Raw genomic sequence first — 20,830 nt, 5'->3', positions numbered from 1 at the left:
ATTTAGTTAAAGATACGTTTGCTTGACATTAGCTATTTGCATTTAAGATTTCAATGATTCATATTCCTAAATTAAATGCCTATAAACACCAAATTATACAGTCACATGAAATAAAACATCCTGAAGTCTAATAGAAGCATTTTTTCCTAGATTGAGTCTGTGGGTGTGACATTTATTTTCTAAACAAAATGAATGTGCATCTCTCCATAAGGTATTATTTATTTTCATTAATGAAAGACATCTATTAGTTGGCTTAAATCTAATCTTTTCAATGCAATAATAGAAAGTGCAGAATTATAGTTCCTAAGGCACAAATGCTCCATTTATTATGAAAAGTATTGACAAATAAATTATATGACATTAAAGTAAGTTTTTAAAAAATACAGTGTAAGGGTTTTTAAATGTAAAGTTATTAGGCTAAAGCAATTTAAACAAGGTCTGTTCTTTGGCCTATAATTGATTCTTTATCCGGATTATAGTTCAGAATGTTTTTACTGCAATCTCTGCGAGAGCTCATCTTTTTATTGTGTAAGCCCAAGCCCTCTTAATGTCTCAGAAAGGCCTTGACTAACTGAACTTTGATCTGATGTCTTCATTGAGAAAAACACCAGGTTGCCCATTTCAGATGCAAATCCCCCTAAGGCCCAATAGAATTTAGTAAAGACAGCAAAAAAAGAAGAAACCAGAAGTTTCCAGGATCCTCTTTGAGAATCCTGGGGCACACTGGTGTCCTTAATCCATGCAGTAGCATGGATTAAGGTAGGTGATAACCTTTCCTGATTCAAAAGAATAAGCTGAGTGCCTACAAACTGGGTGGAGACTAGGATTTGGCTATAATAAAACACCATGCAATAAAAGCTTGGTCTATGTCAGAAGCCTCTGAAAAGGCCTCAGTGTACCACATTCCCAGGCCTGGTGGGGAAGCTTGCAAAAGCCTACCTGAATCAAATAAGCATGAATAATCTATTTTAGCAGACTGACCATGGGGAGAGAGAAAGAAAGAGAGACTTTTCACTTCTTTTAAGTTTGAGTTAATAAATTTTTTAGTGGCCTGAAGGTTCTTGAAGTCCCATGCACTCACAGAAACAAACCAAATTATCAAAAAGCAAGGTATGCTTTTTAAGTTGCCGTCACTATTAATGTTTTTAATTATAATATTTGTGTGACAGAATTCTCAGATTTTGGATGAATCAAGGCAGAAAATTGATTTCATGCTGTGACAGTTTACATACAGAATACAAAGAATTCATTAAAATGTAAAAATAAAACTGGAAACTTTTCTTACTATATTGTTATTAACTTATTTAGATGTTAATATCAGATATGACAGCAAAACTATGGATTGATAGAGTAGACACAAAGTTTTCATTATAGATCAAAGATTTCAATCTTTCAATGAAAGGAAAAATAAAACAAATATGCTCTTATAAAACAATAAGTTTTTCAAATTTTGCTAAGATACACAGTATTAGCATACAGTCAGGTTTCTGAAATACTGAAATCTTTTGAGACCTAGAAATTTCCCCTGAAAATGAAAGTGAAATGCTATTACTGTAACAGTTTATCTATAAATATCATTGTTATAAAAATTAAATTGCATTTTACACCAACCTATCATTTAAAAAAAGTGCATTTGCTTTACGAGCTAAGAACTCATTGCTTTAATTTTACATATGACAACTTTCATAAACTTCCTTTAACTTAACCATCTGTGGAACAGAGAAAAATAGAAGTAAGTTTTTACTGTGATAAAAAATGAAATCTGATGGGAGCTAAGGAGGAAAGCAGAGAAACAAAACAATAGCATACTCCTATACCGCCACACTACATCTCCAGTGTGTCAAAAGTAACACACTGCAGAGGAAACAGTGGCAGCACAAATAACTAATAAGAGAAGTCTCGCCACTGTTGGCAAGCCTTGTTTCTGAGTCTGTATAACAGAAAGCGAGAATCCACTCACTCACTAAGCCACACAGAGCCTCAGCTCCATGAAGAGAACTGGGCTAGTGATGACTTTATTATGCTCTTGAAATAATATATGCAATATTGGCAATTAATGCTTTATAAATTTAAACATTATTACTAAGTTATGATTCATTAGAGAATCAGAAATTTATCATTGTCCTTTGTAATTACATTGCCTTACTGAATAGAATTTGGTGCACATTGACACATTCACATATCTACCAGAACTGTTGTGGCTAAATCACTAATTATTACAAGACTCTGATATGCCAGGAGTCCCTGGAGCCTGGTACTAGAGTCCTACAATTCTGAAGCAAAATCCAGAATGCACTGCAGGCTTGCAGTCTGTAGGGTGAAGAGTGAATGCATACTGACAAGCAGGGCGAGGGCAAATCCACAATGATAGATAATCTAAATCACTAGTGAGATGGGAAGGATTCTACATTTTCTAAACTTAACCTACATATCCTTTTAAAAAAATATTTCATTAATTTATTCATATTACATCTCAATTGTTATCTCCTCCTTTGTATCCTCCGATTCCTCCCTCCCTCCCTCCTGCTTTTCCCTTGCTTCCCTCCCCTATGTCTGTACTTCCTCCCCCTGTATATGCTCATAGGGTATCAAGTCTCTTCTTGGTAGCCTGCTATCCTTCCTCTGAGTGCCACCAGGCCTCCTCATCCAGGGGACATGGTCAAATATGGGGCACCAGAGTTCGTGTGAAAGTCAGTCCCCACTCTCCACTCAGTGTGGAGAACGTCCTGTCCATTGGCTAGATCTGAGTAGGGGTTCAATGTTTACTGCACGTTTTGTCTTTGGCTGGTACCATAGTTTGAGCAGGACCCCTGGGCCCAGATCTGCCCGTCATAATGTTTTTCTTGTAGGTTTCTAGTACCCTTTGGATCCTTCTATTTCCCCATTCTCCCATGTTTCTCTCACCTAAAGTCCCAATAGGATGTCTTCCCCTCTATCCCACTTTCTTGGTAAGTGAAGACTTTCATGGACAAGCCCCTTGGGCTAATGTCCAGATATAAGTGAGTATTTGTAGCCTACATATTCTTTGGAGTGAAACATTTATGTGTTACTAAGTCTCTACCCTCTATATTCACATCCTTGTTAACTTTCCCTGAGTAGACTAGGACTATACTTGTAAGGCTTGGTAACACCTTTTATTAAAGGGTATTTCTAATAATCAGTATGCCTAATTTTGGACTCCTTCTACTTGTTTACTCTTAAACCATAATAATGAAACTGCATTTTGTGCAAGGATATATAAAAAGCTCAATGTTTTTGTTTGTTTCATTTTCAAACTAGGAATTGCAGAGAAATGCTTAGACTTAAGAAAAAGATGAAAACAAGTGGTGGCCAAAGACCACTGGTATGGCTTAATTACTGAACACAGAATTACTGTGTTGGGCCAAAAGAAATGCAAAGAAACCAGACATGATTCTTGTTCCTTAAACAGAAGCACACACTTGTAAGTAAAAGTAAACAAATTTGAGCACTGATAATAAAATAAAAGGAAATGATTACTTATTAATACTTGCAACTTAAGTTAGTGTTTAATTTACTCATTTATTTATTTCATGGAACACATAACACACGCAAGCAAAACATTCACTTTCTCTTCCTGAGCTCACATACTAAAATAGACACAAGTAGTAAAATGGATATATGGTTTTCTACTTTAAATCATGTCTTCAAGAAGAGAAAGCAGTGAAAGAGAAACAGTTCATGCAGAGCGAAAAAGGAAGTCACTGTAGATTATACAGCATTCAGTAAACTCCCAGGGAAAAAGGACAGTGAATAAATGGGAGAATATCCTAAATTATACTTTATAAAGGAACAACGGAAGCCCAGGTAGGATGGTGGTTTTGCCTTTGTAAGCTCTCTTGAAGTATAAGTGAGGATTAAAAGGGGCTCAGGAGATGGCTCAGTCATGTTATACAAAAATGAGGATCTGAGTGAAGATTTCCAATACCCATCTAAAAACCCAGAAATGGCAGTATGCATCGGTAACCCCTGTCTTTGGGAGCAGAGACTGACATATCAATGATGTTCACTGGCCAGCCAGCCAATCAGTGAGTTCCAGGTTCAGTAAGAGTCACTGTCTCAAAAAGGAGAAACTAACTGAAGAAGGACACCTGGCATGGGCTGGTTATATAGCTCAGTGATAGATGCTTGCCTAGCAAGTCCGAGGCCTTCAGTTCAGTTCTCAGCACTGTAATCCACCACCATCAACAATAAGAAGTCACTTGACATCAACCCAGGCCTCCACGTGTGCACGCACACACACAAGAAAGAATAGATGCTATCTTCAACCGACGAGGAGTCAAAGAACATTACAAATGCATAAAAGGGAGTGTGAAGACAGATGAGGAGTGTAGAGGAAAGGAAGGGCGACACAAGCACGAGCTTGATGAGATTAGCAAAATCCTCACAGAGAATTCTGACGACGCCTACAAGGGAAGCAGCCACTGGCATCCAGCCATATCTCCTGGGGCCATGCTGGGAAAGAGGGGGCTGTGCTTCATTCAGCCACTGGTAGTCAGAGAACGGCTGAGTGGCAGGTGAGTGACCAGAGGCTGGGGACATCTGAGCAGAGAGACAGGTAGGACAGACTGGCTACACACACTGTGGTGGAGTGCTGTATGGCAACCCAACGCTGAGAATCTCCACTATTACCTGAGGTGAATGGAAGTGGAGACCACGTGGAAGACAGCACCTCTTCTCCCGTCCGCACACAGCACGGAGTCTTGGGAAGCATGCCGTACCCAGGAGAGTAGACAGGCAAGGGCTGTGTGGTGCGTGGAAAGGAAACGATCAGGATCTGGCTGGGAAGAGAACACTCAGCAGCACGTGTGCGGGCGCATCGTTCACAGCCGACCGGAGCGCAGGCACAGAATTCTCTGACCCTCAGCACACCAGACAAGGCTTCAGCAGGCAGGCATGGATGGGTCCCAGACCAAGAATTTGCCACAAAAACCTGAGTGCAACCCTGAAGATGCCCTGAGGAGTGAATACACAGCAAGCCACCCTGCTTGCACTCTTGACGTTATGTGCCTTCTCTCCATCTTGCAGAAGTAGCTACAAAAACAAACTGCTACTGTGGTGGGGGAAACCATTTGTGTGTGTGCCTATGTGTGTGTAGAAGAAACACTGGCAGATGCAATGTTTTCTATTTAAAGAATTAAAAATTAAACCTTTATATTTCTTTTTTATGCAAAATAACCAATATTAATATAATTTATTTTGCATATTAATTAAATTTTTGTGAACGTCTTATCTTTTTTCCAGTTGTTCAGCTATTGAGTTTCAGCTTGGATCCTGAGTGCAGAAGCATTGGTGACTGTGCAGTTTGTGTACCTATAGTCTGCAATCCACACTTCACTTCTTAATTTGTACTTGCTCTCCTCTCTCCCTCCTCAGTTCATTTCACTTCTTAATACCCTCAGATCTAAAGACCTAAGAACTATGTTTCCCCCACACCATCTGAGGTGCCTCTGCCTGAACCTTATCAGGGACATAACTCAAGTACTTAGTCTCTGCAGATTAGCATTGGAATTGCTGTCAAATAATTATCGGCTACTATAGTCAGCTTTTGTCCTAAATAGTAATGGGAACGTAAGCCTAAGCAAAGATCAATGCTCCAAGAAGACTCACATAAAATAGAAAAAAAAAACCCAAAAAACAAAACAAAAAACAACAAAAAACCATGAGGACACAATCATTCTAAAGGATATCCAAAATATAACAAAACACACAAAGGAGAAAATAATCCAAATAAACTCCTACAAGCTCCTGAGCCCCTGAGTCTGAAATGACGCTTGAGATGGCTCAAGTGTCAGAAAAGGGGTTCAGAATTCCATGTTCAAAGAGTCAAGGATCCATAGAGGAGTCAAATAAGCAGATGAATAAAGGAAGGAAATAAACTGAGAACTTGGGTAAGAGCATTAGCAAAGTAGATAAAAAGATCAGCAATAGGGAAGAGAAGTGTAAATAAAAAAACAGAGAAAAACATTAGTAAGAAAATTGGAATTTTGAAATTAACCAAACAGAAATGCTGAAAATACATGGCAAAACACCCAACTTAAAAATACCGTGGAAAGAATTAGGATCAGACAAGCAAGATCAAGCAGGAGCATGAGTATCCGCAACAGGGGTCACAGAGAGGACAGCATCGCACTCAGTGGAGAACAACAATGAGCACGTGACCCAGAGGGATAAGAACTCCGTGATAGAATCAGGAGACCAAACACAAAAACGCACAGCACACAAGACGGAGTTAAGATTAAAAGCTATACTATATATATATATATATAGTATAGCATTACAGTAAACTATTTTCAAAGACAGAAAGACCACAGCTAAGATTTCAAAGATACAAAGTAAAAGCAGCATTATTAGGGCCACAGTGATGCTCAAAGGGTGGAGATGTTTGCTGCTGGAGTTCAACTCCTAGATCTCACCCCGTAAAAAGAGAGAACCAATTCCTGAGGGATGTATTATAACCTTCATACACAGACCCTGGCTTGCACACACACTCATTCACCAAATGAATAAAAAATAAATACACATTTGAAAAAGAAACAATACTAGACACTATAAAACCAGAACTAGAGAGAGAGAGAGAGAGAGAGAGAGAGAGAGACAGAGAGAGAGAGAGAGAGAGATAAGAGAGAGAAAGTAAGGAAACTGTGATTCTGAAATCAATCAAACAGAAATGCTGAAAATACACGGTAAAACACCTAACTTAAAAATGCGGTGGAAAGCAAATGTATCAAAATAAAAAACTGTCTCACATCAATAACCCTAAAATGTCAGATAAGAATGTATTGCTATATTTCAAGTCTTGAAAATAAATATCAACCAAAACTTTTCCGTCCAGCAAAACTATTTCTAAAACTTGACCTGGGACTTTCAAAGCAAGTACAAATGGAGGCGGTTGATGATCACTGAGTCACTAGTACAGACAGAACATAAAGCAGGCTAATATATAGGGAGGGAAGGAAGAGAGTCTAACTATGAGCTCACAGGAAAGAATACATTTCATGAGAGAAAGGTGAACAAAAGAAGTACAAAAATCGAAAGAATTTAAAAATGAAAATGTTATGTTGTGGTAGTTTGAGTGAGAAATGGCCCCACAGACTCACATATTTAAACTATCAAAACTCTAGTACCAACATGGAAGACAGAAAGGGCGCGCGCGCGCGCGCGCGCGCGCACACACACACAAACACACACAAACACACACACACACACAGAGACAGAGACAGAGACAGAGAGTGAAAGAGAGAGAGACAGAGACAGAGAGTGGGAGGGAGAGACAGACAGAGAGAGAGAGAGAGAGAGAGAGAGAGAGAGAGAGAGAGAGAAAGAGAAGAGAAGAGAAGAGGAGAGGGAGAATGAATAACTGACAATGGACTTATCAAATTCATATACGACATTTTGATTAACAGCTCATGGAACCTTTTCTAAAGTAACCTAAATCTAGGCTACAAAGCAAATCTCAACAAATGGAAAAGAACTGATTTAATCTTATGTATCTTACTAGATCATTGCAGAATAAAACTAGAAATCATTGAAAGGAAAAACAACAACCCAGAAACTACATACTCTTGAAGAATGACTAGTAAACTCTTTTTAATAATATTTTTTATTTTTTACATATACATTCATATTATTACACATATATAAAATAAACTACATACAGCAAGAAGAACCACAAAACAATAAGGAATTATATAAATGTTACATTCATAGTGTTTTGGCTATTTGTATTTGGCAACCCTGAAGAAAACATTTTTCTATCTTGGTGAGTCTAAAATTCTGAATGTAAATCAATATCTATTATATCTAATCTTTATCAACTTAAGACATCTATCTAGATCTAAAGACGTCTTAACCCCTAAACAACTAAGCTTAATTGTTAAACTAAACTATCTGGTCTTCAACCCCATCAGAGACTTGAGAAGGAATAAAATTATCTGACTAGACAGGAAGTGCAGGTTAGCAGCTTCCAAAACGAGAAGATGACAGAGACAGTTTTGCTGCCTGAACAGTCAAGCCAAACTCTCTATAATGTTGGAGCATCATCTTCAGCCTTATGGCCCAATATATCTGCCTCATTTCTGCCTCATAGAGAATTCTGCCTAAAAATGGGCAAGCTTGGATGCAGGCAAAGTCAACTGCCAAACTCCACCAAGACAGGGTAAGCCAGTCCCCAATAGTTCCTGCCTCACAAATATGTCTGACAGATATATTGGTAGATCATCTTTGTATAGGAATTTTTTCAGTTTTTTAGAAACTAACGCTTCAAAGTTTACCCTAACGATCCTCTTATTTTATTGAACTTTGTCTTATTAGCTTCTTTTTCATCTCTAAAATTCCTAATTTGAATACTTCCCTACCACTCGTGTGTGTGTGTGTGTGTGTGTATGTGTGTGTGTGTGTGTGTGTGTGTGTGTGTGTGTGTGTGTGTGTGTGTGATTTGTTTGACCACAGGGTTTTACAGCTTTGTTTTTTTCCAAAGAACCACATTTTTGTTTGATTGCATTCAATTTATTATTCTCTTCATATCCATTTCATTAATGGATATGTCAAATTCTACCAAAGCTTCAGCAAAGACCTAACACCAATGTTCCTCTTACTGTTCTAGAAAACAGAAAGGGGTCAGACACTGAACTGCTCCGATTCCTCAAAGCTGCTGTTATTCTGACATTAAAAATCAATAGGGGCAAAACAAAAGAAAACTGTAGACTAATATTCTTGATAAGCACAGGAGAAAATTGTCAATAATATATGTACAAACTGGTTTCAAGATCACACAAATCAAAATGGTACTGGCACAAAAACAGGCATGATGATCAAGGGAAAAAAAGAGAAGCCCTGAGCTTAAGTATGTGTTACTATAGCTATCAATCTTTCCACAAACAGGCCAGGAAGATACACTGGAGAAAAGGCAGCATCTTCAACAAATATTGGTTGGAAAACTGGATGTACACATGTGAAAAAATAAAACTTATCAGAATCTATCACCTTGTACCAAAACAAATGAAATACATAAAAACCTAAATGTGAAACTGGAAACACCAAAACTGCTACAGATAGCCTAGGTATGATTCAGGTACAGGAGAGGATTTTCTGAATAGTACTCCATCTGCCCAAGAGCTAAGGCCAACAATTAGCAAGGGAGACCTCAGAAAACAAAAAAGTTTCTGCACAGAAAAATAATCAATCAATCCTGAAGAAAAACCAAAGGGTTGGGGAAAATCCCTGTCAGCAGTACTCTGATAGAGGATTAATATCTAGAATATAGAAATAATTAAAAATAAAAAGCAAAACAATACAAAAGATCCATTCAAAAGTGGGCCAGAGACCTGAACAGAGAGAGTTCTCAAAAGAAGAAAAAGAGTGGCTAAGAAATATTGGGAAAGATGTGAGGACATCCTACTAGGACTCTAGGTAAGAGAAATATAGGAGATGGGGAAATAGAAGGATCCAGAGGGTCCTAGAAACCTACAAGAAGAACATCATGACACGTGGATCGGGGCTCAGAGGGGTTTGCTCAAACTGTTGCACTAACCAAGCACAATACAAGTAGTAAATATCGAACCTCTACTCTGATCTACCCAACGGGCAGGACATTCTATGTGGAGAGTGGGGACTGACTCTGACATGAACTCTGGTGCCCCATATTTGAACACCTCCCCTTGGTGGGGAGGCCCGGTGGCACTCAAAGAAAGAATAAGCAGGCTGCCAAGATGAGACTTGATAGCCTATGACTATATAGTGGGAGAGGAGGTCCCCTGTGGTCATAGACCTAGGGGAGGGGAATAGGGTGAAAGCAGGAGGGAGGGAGGAACGGGAGGATACAAGTGATGGGATCACAACTGAGTTGTAATCTTAATAAATTAATTAAATAAAAAAAGAAATATCTGAAAAAACAAAACAAAACAAAACAAAAAACCCGAAACCAGTACCAAACCAAATCAAAACAAAAAAACATTGTCTTTAGCAGTTAGGGGATGCAAATCAAAACTTTGAGATTTCACTATACCCTAGTCAGAACCGCTAAGAACAAGAAAACAAGAAGACAAATCCTGAGGAGGACAAGGGGAAAGGTGCATCCTCATTCACTGGTGGCAATCGCAATTGGCGCAGCTACTCTGGACATCATTGTGAGGAATCCTCACATAAACTTACAACATGACCCTTCTATACCAGTCCTTGGCATAAGCCCAAAGGACCTGCATCCTACTCCACAGACACTTGCTCAGCCTTGTTCATTTTCTATAGTTAATATTTAAGATTGTCTGTGTCTGTGGGTGTGTGTTAAGGGTGGGTGCACATATTCCAAACAAATGAGTGGATCCCAGGGGGTCATGTTTGTGAAGTGGGTTCTGGGTATTCAACCACAGACTGTCAGGCCAACACAGCAAGTGCTGTGCACGTTGGGCCAGCCTGTTACCTCCTACTACTTGCACTTTCTTTTTTTAATTTTTATTTTATTTTTTATACTTTTATTTTATTACACATGTATAAAATAAACTACATACAGCAGAGAGAACCATGTGACAATCATGAGAATAATGAGTTCTATACATGTTACATTCACAGTGACTTGGCCATCTGCATTTGTCTCGTTTGAAGTGTTTTTCCTGTCTTGTTGGGTCTAGATTTCCGAATGAGATTCAATATCTATCTTATCTCGACTCTAATAGCTTAACTTCTTTCATCAGTAAAGAATGAGAGTACTTCTTTCGCTCTATTGCTAGTGAAGTATATTGAGAAACACTGTAGAACACCATGATGCCTATTATCAGACAGTGACAGGGCAGTGTCATAGTTCTAAACGACATCTCTCTTATTCTAACTAAAGCCAGACATCTGTTTTTATGTTTGAGTCACAAAAACTTTCTTTTCATATTTTAGTTGACTTGTAAAAACTGAGTTTTTCTTGTCCATTTTATAGGGTTGACATATAAAAGGAAAATTGGTCCTTATTTTACATAGGAGTCCAAATACTCTCTAATTTGTAGGTTTTTTTTTTTTAGTAGTCTGAATCAAAGTTTTAAAATGATAGTATCCAAATAAGTTTATATATATATATACAATTTGTCATTACTTAATACACATGCTTTGGTACACAGCTGATGAGTGATCATCTGGCCAAATGAATAAATATTTATTATTAACTATTACTAATTACATTTATTATTATTCACTATGTAACCACTACTATAGGTGGTGGAACTACAGGAGAAAATAAAATAAGCTCTCTATCTTCACAAAGAAGTCTCAGTGGATGGAGGAGGTATGCTCACAGTTAACTATAAAATACTGCGAACATACAAAGTCCCAAGTGCTGCACTGCTTTTCTCATTGCTGTGACCAGCTATCTGAAATGAGCCAAGAGAAGCAAGGTATGTTGTAGCTCCCGGTTCCCTCAAGCAGTCTGAGACAGTGGGGAAGGCATGGCAGCAGAATTATGCAGCTAGTTCCATTTGCTTCCAAAGTCAGAAAGCAGAGAGAAGAATGCCCGGGTTCTATGTGCTTTCTCTTTTCATAACTCCAGCACCCCAGCCCACAGAATGGTACAGTCTTATTAAGATAGGTCTTCTTTCCTCAGTTAAATCTCTTTGGAAGTACAAGTATGTCTCCTAGGTGACTCAAAATCCAGCCAAGTTAACATGAAAAGTAATCACTACAAATCCATCTGTCCTGGCTAGTTTTATGTCAACTTGACACAAGCTAGAGTCATCAGAGAGGAGGGAGCCTCAGTTGAGAAAATGCGGCTATAAGATCCAGCTGTAGGGCATTTTCTTAATTAGTGGTTGATGTGAAAGTACCTGGCCCATTGTGGTTGGTGCTGCCCCTGGGCTGGTGGTTCTGGATTCTAGAAGAAACCAGGCTGAGCAAGCCAGTAAGCAGCACTTGTCCATGGCCTCTGCATCCGCTCCTGCCTCCAAGTTTCTGTCCTGCTTGAGTTCCTGTCCGCCACTGCTTTTGACAATGAACTGCTACACAGACCAGTGAGTAAATCAAATCTGTCCCTCCTCAAGTTGCTTTGCTCATGGTGTTGCATCACAGTAGTAGTAACCCTGACTACGACCCCATTTCTTATCAGCTTAACATCCACTTCTGGCTCTGAAGTCTCAAGTTCATCTCATAATGCAGAATGCACTTAGTTCATCTGTGAGAGTCCCCAAATATTAATGTTCTAATATTACTCAGCACCCCAATGCCCAAAAGTTTCTTCTAAAAATTAAGCAATCCCTTCGGGAACATTCCTCGGGCTTGCTACACAGTCATCCTTGGCTACATAGTAAGTTCAAGCATGCCTGTGACTACATAGGACACCAGTCAGAAAGAAAGTAAAGGGATCTAAATTACCCTGCTTCTGCTTGCTGACTCAGTAAGCTTCATGTTTAGTGAAAGATACTATCTCAAAAAGTATGGTGGGGAGAGAGATGGAAGACATTTAACTTTGGCCTCTATGAACACACACAGGAAAACACACACACACACACACACACACACACACACACACACACACACACACACAAGTAAGTTATATACTCCTAATACATAATGGCACAGAATAATACACATATTTCAAAAAGAAAAACTGGGCCAAAGCACAAAACCTAAAACGTAGTAGAGCAAACCAGAGATTCTATAAAGTGAAAAGAAATGCATTAGCAAATTTTAGAGGTAGTTTATATGTTGACTTGCCTCCATCTTGGGTTGTAACTGGTACCGCCAGGCTATTTTCATGTTAGTATCAGGCTCTGGTGTTTTAGGATTACGCACATCTTCAAGCTCCTTTTTGCCATTATCATCAAGTATTGGTGCAGGGAGTTCCTAAGAAAACAAAAGGACGTCAGTATTACGTGGCATCAGTATTAAATATGACAGTTTCTTGAGCTATAATGACAATAATGCTACCAATGCATTTATTTAAACACATGTGCCTTGTAATTGACTCCAGCACAAAAAGAATGATTTAGACATTTCTCCCCCCCCCCCTTTTTTTTTTCTGACAGGTGTCCTATGTGGTCCAGGGCATACTTGAACTTGCTATACTGTCAAGGATGACTATGGACTTCTCATTCTTCTGCTTTATCTCCCAAGTGCTAGGATGGCTGATGTGCACCATCATGTCCAGCTCACATGGGGCTGAGGATTGAACCTAAGTGGTTGTGCATATCGGAAAGCACTCTACCAACTGAGCTACATCCACAGGGCCTTACTATAGAAAATTCTTAAACAGAAAAGGGGTATAATGTTAGATACAAGGTTTAATATTTTTGCAATGAACTAGGATTCAAAAACATCTGAAATTCTATATTCACAAAATCAGCTGGTATTCTAGCAAGAAGCGATGTATATAATAAAAAAATTATATACTTAAGCAAAGTATGAAATCAATACATAGTACCACATGCAATTATTGCTGTGTTTGCCATGAGGTAAAATAAAGCATTGCACAATATGTTTGCTGGTTTATAATTCTAGAATTCAAAAAACTCATTCACCGAAATAATGGATAAAATAACAGCGGACTATAAAGACATTTATTTTGCCCATATCAAATTGCTGGGTTTTGCACCTGCAAACATTTTACTATTTAAACAATGAAAATAGAATTTAAAATCTTATATTAAATATAGAGACAGTGAATCTCAATTTATTATTTTGTAAGGTGACCTCCTGAGTAGCTATGAAAGAAGTGTATAAAATATTTTTGTCATATGTTATAATTAAAAAAACATCTTAAGAAAAATATATGTCATGATTTTGTTTGTATTTTTTATTAGTCTGAATCACAAATAATGTGGGAATTTAAATTACCTAACACAACTTTATACTTAAAGATTAAGATGCTTTTTTGGGGAGGGGGGAAATGCAATACTTTATTCAAAGTATAAGGAAACTGGTTAACAGCTTAAAAGATTGGGAAAATGAAGACATCTCCCCATTAAGGCCAAGAGCAACCACAAGGAGGGCTCTTTCTAGATACTGTGGTGAGAAAAACATGTCCACCTTCCCGTTTGACCTTCTGGGTGGTATCACTGGCCCCATTTCCAGGGTGATGGTCTTGCCTGTCAGGGTCTTCACAGAGATCTGCACCCCACCCCTGAGGTGAAGGAGCAGGTACAGGGTGGACTCTATCTGGATGTTGTAGTCGGACAGGCTGAGGCCATCTTCCAGTTGTTTGCCAGTGAATGTCACTGGGCTCCACCTCCAAGGTGACAGTCTTGCCCATCAGGGTTTTCACAAAGATCTACATTGTCAGTGGTGGCGGCAGCAGTCCTCACAGAAGAGAGGAGATGGAACTTCACATCTCGGCGATGAAACTATTAAGTTGCAATTTTTATTTTTTAAGATCAGAAACCACTCCCCCCCGCCTCTCCCCCCCCCCCCCCCCCCCCCCGCTCTGTTAGCAGGGAAGACAGGGTCATGTTACGTACTAGTTCAGGCTGACCTCAAATTCATAATCCTCCTTTCTCTGCCTCAAGACCGCTGAAACTACAGACATGTACTACAAGGTACATGCTTTAAATGGTTCAAAATTATGGTAAAATCACTACTTTAAAGTCTATAATCCATTGGTTTCTAATATTTTCAGAGTTGTGCAGTTCTAATCACTATATATGCTTTTTGTTACTGTGAGAAACACCTAAATTAAACATGATAAAATAAGGAAAGGTTTACTTTGGCCCATAGTTTGAGAAATATTGCCCACGGTCATTTGGCTGCATCGTTTCCAGGCCTGTTGCTAGATAAAACTTTATAATATACATGTGTGGAGGACAGGATGCAGGGTGCAGGATGCAGGATGCAGGGTGCAGGGTGCAGGGTGCAGATAGGTATAACAAGAAGCATACAAAGCTAAGCTAAGACATAACTGTCAAAGGCAAGCCCCAGTGACCAAGTTCCTCTAACTAGCCCCACCTTCAATAATGCTATCACATCTCAATAGCTTTTTCAAAATGTGAATCTTTTAAAAAATAATAATGTATTACAATTTATTCAGATTACATTGGATTGTTATCCCCTCACCTGTATCTTCCAGTTACACCCTCCCTCTCTCCTCTGCCCTATTCCTGTGCCTTACACCTCTGACAGAAGGGGACTTCCTCCCCCACCATATGACCACAGCCTATCAGGTCACATCTAGAAAGCCTGCTTCCCCTTCCTCTGTATGCCTTCAGGGCCCTTACACCAAGGGGAAGTGATCAAATGGGGGGGGGGGGGGGCAGGGAGGGAGAAGGGGGCACCAGAGGCAGTCCCAGCTTCCCGCACAACCATAGAGAATGAGCTGCCCATTGGCTATATCTGAACAGGGGGTCTAAATTCCATCTTACACCTACCAGAATGGCTAAGATAAAAAATTCAAGTGATAGCACGCGCTGGTGAGGATATGAAGAAAAGAGAATACTCCTCTGTTGCTGCAAATTTGTACAACCACTCTGGAAATCAATCTGGCACTTTCTCAGAAAATTGGGAATAGTGTTACCCCAAGACTCAGCTGAGCATACAGCCGAAAGATGTTCCACCATACAACAAGGAACTTTGTTCAACCATGTTCATAGCAGTTTTATTTGTAATAGCCAGAATCTGGAATCAAATTCTGAATCTTACAATGGATTAACCCATTCATTATGTCAGAGTCTTCATAATCTTATCTTGGAAAATGTCCTTACTGCCACACTCAGTGCTGTGTTGTATAAATCTCCCAGGTGTCTTTTATTGCAATCAAGCTAACAAAAGAGATGAACTGTTATAACCACTATCCAACTTCAGGGACTTTTCACCAATTTGCAAAGATATCCCATCCATCTTAAGGAGCCAGTGTCAATCACTAATCTTTCTCTAATCTTTCTGTTTCTATGATTTGGCTATTCTAGTCATTTTATATAGAATGATAAAAAAAAAATGTCTGGTTTCTCTTGCTTAACATGCTTATTCATGTTGTAACATGTCTTCATTGTTTTTCATTAGCAAATATTACATTGCACGGATATACTGAAATTTGTTTACCCACCATTTACCAGATCATTTCTGTCTTTGAATGTTATATTACTATGAATATTCACACAAGAAATTTATTTATTTATTTGAAATGTTTTTAACTGGAAAAGTCATATATTTGGGTCTTTGAAAGTATTGTGGCCAAACAATTTGGTCTTAATAAGAAATTAGGTACAGTTTCACATGATACTAACTTACATCAACAAATAATGTATTCATTGTTTTGAAAAGCAATGATATGATGCCTAACCACAGGGCTGGGTAGGCTCTTACTCCAGATATACTCTAGGATGATGTCATAGTCAGAGTCGGCACAGACACATACGCTTCACTGGGATCTGGACAAATGTCCCACAACACAGAAGCAGAAGCTGAGATTATCTCTCACGCAGCTGAAGACATGAAGTCCATGACTGGCTGCTTTGTTGCCACACCCATTTAGGAGACACATGAGTACCTGGGCAGGTGTTGATACTCACACTTGAAAGAAGCACTTTGCTTGACACACAAACCCCTAACCTCTGACATCATGAGCTACTACAGATGCTCCTGTGGTGACTGGAACTTGGCAGTGGCTCAGGCTTTGTGGAGCTGCAGTAACTTCAGAAGGATGCCGTGGCCCTGGTTTTGACACTGGCTCACCTCAGCAGGCTACTGAAGTGGCCACGGGTATCCATTACACTACTGAGGAAATGAATTCACTGGTTTACAATAATTTTTTTTTTTTTGCATAGGGATTTCTAGGTCATAGGAATACCCTATAATTAACTTTTTATTAAAAAACTAGAATGTTTTCTGAACTACACATCTTTATCATCCAATCAATAATCTATGAGCCCTCCATTTTTCCCCATATTGTCAACAATACTTCTTTTTCTTTTTTTTAACAAAGCCACACTAGTAGGAATAAAATGGTACTCAGTATGCCTTGAGTTTGAATTTCCCAGATGACAATGATGCTCAGCTGTTTATGATGGGCTGGTTTGGCCATCTGCATGACTGCCTTTGATTACAATCTATCATGTTCTTCCCACCTCTCAGATTTTTGTTTGTTTGTTGTTGTTGGTTTTTTCCTCTCTTTCTCTAATTGTCTTCTTGTTGCTTCCTAGGATGACCTTAACCTCCCTATTCTATTTCAGGCTCATATGAGCTGAACTATTGATATTATCTTGCTTTTTTTTTTTTTGCATGCTGGGGACTAAACTTGTGCCTTGCACATAGACAAGCTCTCTGCCACTGAGCTGAATCCCAGCTTCTTTTTTTCCCCATTTAAAAATGTTGGTTGTCCAGGGGATGTGGTCAAATATGGGGCACCAGCGTTCGTGTGAAAGTCAGTCTGCACTCTCCACTCAACTGTGGAGAATGTCTTGTACATTGGCTAGAAATGAGTAGGGGTTGGAAGTTTACTGCACGTATTGTCCTTTGCTGGTGCCATAGTTTGAGCAGGACCCTCAGGCCCAGATTCGCCCATGATACTGCTCTTCTTATAGGTTTCTAGGACCCTCTGGATCCTTCTATTTCTCCATTCTCCCATTCTTCTCTCACCTAGAGTCCCAATAGGATGTCTTTCCCTCTGTCCCACTTTCCTGGTAAGTGAAGACTTTCACATCCCCTGGATGAGGTGGCACTCAGAGGAAGGACAGCAGGCTACCAAGAAGAGACTTGATACCCTATGAGCATATACAGGGGCAGCAGGTCCCTTAGTCACAGTCATAGGGGAGGGGAGTATGGGGAAAGCAGGAGGGAGGGAGGAATGGGAGGATACAAGGGATGGGATAACAATTGAGATGTAATATGAATAAATTAATAAAAAAATTAAAAGTGTTGGTTGTTTATCTTTTTGATATTTAGTAGGAAAATCATCTGTTTATTCTGGAATGCATATATTTCAGTTTTTAATGTAGACTTTTAGTTTTTATATTTAGTTCTCTGATACATTTCAACTGAATTTATTCTGTATGCCTCTGTGTGCTTTGCCTGCACAATCATTGGTACAACTGCAACTCCTGGCTCCTGTGAAGACCAGAAGAGGGCATCAGATCTTCTGGCCATGGTGTTATGAGGCAGGGAGATGATGGGAATCAAAGCTGAGTCCTCTGGAGGAACAGCCAGCACTGTCAACTGTTGAGCCATCTTTCTAGCCCCTTAAATAAAACTTTATAAATAATTTGAGTTAGGGGCTCGACTATACTATTATTATATGAAACTTATTATTAAGTATGCACCACACACTAAATTTTAGCATAGGTTTTCAGGCTTTAACAATAAATATAGGAATAATAAGAGAACACATACATAGTGCTTACCCTATTGCAGGCTCCTTTTTTAAGTGTTGTCGACATTTTTGATTGTTGTTATGTCAAGTTTAGGAAGTATTTATCACCATACTCTTTGTGGGAGTTTGAATGAGAAATGTCAACAGTAGGCCCACATAGTTAAACATGTGCTCCCCAGCTGGTAGTGCTACTTGGGGAGGTTTGAAGGCGTCTCATTGTTGGAAGACATCACTGGGGTCAGGCTCTGAGGTTTCAAAGCCTTGTGCCACTCCCAGGACGTTCTCTCTTTGCTCATGCTTGTGGTTCAAGATAGAAGCTTGCAGTATTCCACTCTGGTGCCATGGCTTCCTTGCCACCGGAAGCACATACTCTAACCCTTTGCAACCATAAACCAAAATAAACTCTTTCTTCTTTAAGTTGCCTTGGCCATGGTGCTTTATCACAGGAATAGAAGTAAGAGGGTACTAGCGAGTTTGTTGCTGTGAAGAACCTGACCACGGCTTTTGTTTGTTTTTGTTTTGTTTTGGTAAGAATGTAAAAGACTTTGAAACTTTGGACTAGAAAAGTTATTAAATACTGCAAGCAAAGTTAACAAGCCATCTTAAACTTGGAAGACAGTAGTGTTGAGAACAATTCAGAGGCCCAGCTGAAGGCATTTTATAGAGTAACAATATTAGAGAAAAGGCTAGAGACCAGTCCTGCAACATTTTGGCAATGAATCTGGCTGCATTCTCTCCTGTCCTAAAACTTTGCCTGAGGCTAAAAAAAAAAAAAAAAAAAAAAAAGGTACTGACTTCCTCAATGTAGGCAATTTCAAGACAGCATAATATTGATTAAGTGGTGTGGTTACTATTAATGACTATTTACTTGGTATCCAATGAAAAAGAGCAAGTAGAGCACAAACAAGTACAGAATGTACAGCTTAAAGAAAAAAAAAAGACAACCACTAGGCAACATTGAACCAAGGCTTGTGCTGAAAAAGATAAGATTAGCACCATTACAGAGAGGCCTCAGGCTTCTTCTGGGCAGAAGGGTGGGTTCTCACCCTAAGGACAAGACTCTACCCAGCTAAGCCTTCAACTTCTAAGAGAAAAAGGCTTAAAGATCTTTTCCTCCTAGAAAGCAACTGAACATAAAAGCTGCTGCAAATATCAATTATGGGTTGAGGTCCATTGCAAGCTGGCAGTATCTTTCATGTGTTTCTGGTATTAGACCCAGAAGGATGGAAGAGGAAAGGTGTTTTGGAATCTTCCTCTTTGGTTTCACAGAGCTGCTAAGGCCAGGTAGTGTACGGCAGGGATTCCCGGCATGTAGGCCCTAAGAGGGCAAGAGTTCCTGAGAGGCCATGTTATGAAGGCAAAAAAGTGAAGCCTGGGTTGCTGAGCAGACTTCAAAATATCGGAAATAGCAGTGCTATGGGGTATCTGTCAAGAAGCGCTGCATGCAGGGAGTAGATCCAGCCTAATTACATGGTATAAAAACTTAAATTTCAAGAATTTTATCTAGCTTGTAAAATCAATTTTTCTTCAGGTATATTCTAAACACTTTTCTTCTGCAACTGCTACTTTCTCTGTTGAATCAAAAATCCTAGATACCAATTAGAATATTTCGTGATTTGAACTACTTTTGATGATGTTACATAACTCGTATAGCAGAACTACTCATACAATCTAGAATTGTGGTACTTAGTATGATTGCATCCAGCTACACATCACTACTTAACTTTTAGTAAACAAAAAACCAGATCCTCAGTTGCACTACCCACATGTTAAGTGTGAGGTTGCAAATGAGTAAACTGTTAGCTGGTCAGCACAGGGGTCAAACATTTCCAGCTCACGAAAAGTGCAATTTTTCACTGAAGGGCTGAAGCTGAGGAATGGATTTATTACTGTTAGGTGTTTACTGTGCAAACTATGAGGGATAGATTTCATCCTTCAATTATGGTCAGTAAGTACCTACATAGCTGTATAAAATTAAAACAATAATTTCATTTTCAATAATTTAAAATGCTCTACGTTTTCTAGTATACTTCACCTCACAGTAATCTTTCTTCTTTGCCCAGGTACCGCGTCTGTGTCATACCTTGTAACTCTATTGTTTTTCTTGACCTTTCCAACTATTTCATGTACAATATATACAATGCAATTTTTATAATCTGTTTTGAATCCCTTATGAAATGAGCAAAATAGATTTTATTCTCTTTCTTTCCCTTCTCTCCTCTTTCTGTATGTGTGTGTGTATGTATGTATGTAAGTATGTATGTGTGTGTGTATATATATATGTGCGTATGTATGTATGTATGTTGTTTAGGCTGCATTAAATTGGTTACCTCCTGGCTCAGGCTCTTGGGTGCTGCTGGAGTTATTGGTATGGACCACTATATTTGGCTTAAAATTACTTCAAAAAACAATTTTCTAGTAGTTATCTGTAAGATGGATATTTAAAAGTTCTAAACAAGTATCACCAAAAAAACTTAGTTAAAATATTTTTATCATATTTTTTAGTTTTATAAATAGTATCCAATAATTCTTGCAAAAACAACAACTTAT

The 20,830-nt window shown here is 38.9% G+C and overlaps 1 protein-coding gene across 3 annotated transcripts in view; it reads right to left on the bottom strand.

Moving 5' to 3' along the window:
- ELP4 (elongator acetyltransferase complex subunit 4) overlaps window positions 1-20,830 on the bottom strand; it is a 214,318-nt gene that overhangs the window by 148,480 nt on the left and 45,008 nt on the right. For all 3 annotated transcript variants that reach the window (XM_084774341.1, XM_084774342.1, XM_084774340.1), the window contains exon 4: window positions 12,703-12,831. In XM_084774341.1, the coding sequence (XP_084630467.1) occupies window positions 12,703-12,831 (129 nt within the window). The remainder of the gene's footprint in view (window positions 1-12,702; window positions 12,832-20,830) is intronic.

This window comes from Acomys minous, assembly GCF_964271855.1.
Source record: "Acomys minous genome assembly, chromosome: 3".
Lineage (NCBI taxonomy): Eukaryota > Metazoa > Chordata > Mammalia > Rodentia > Muridae > Acomys > Acomys minous.
Note: the sequence above shows the minus strand (reverse complement) of the source record. Positions and strands in the feature narration are given on the sequence as shown.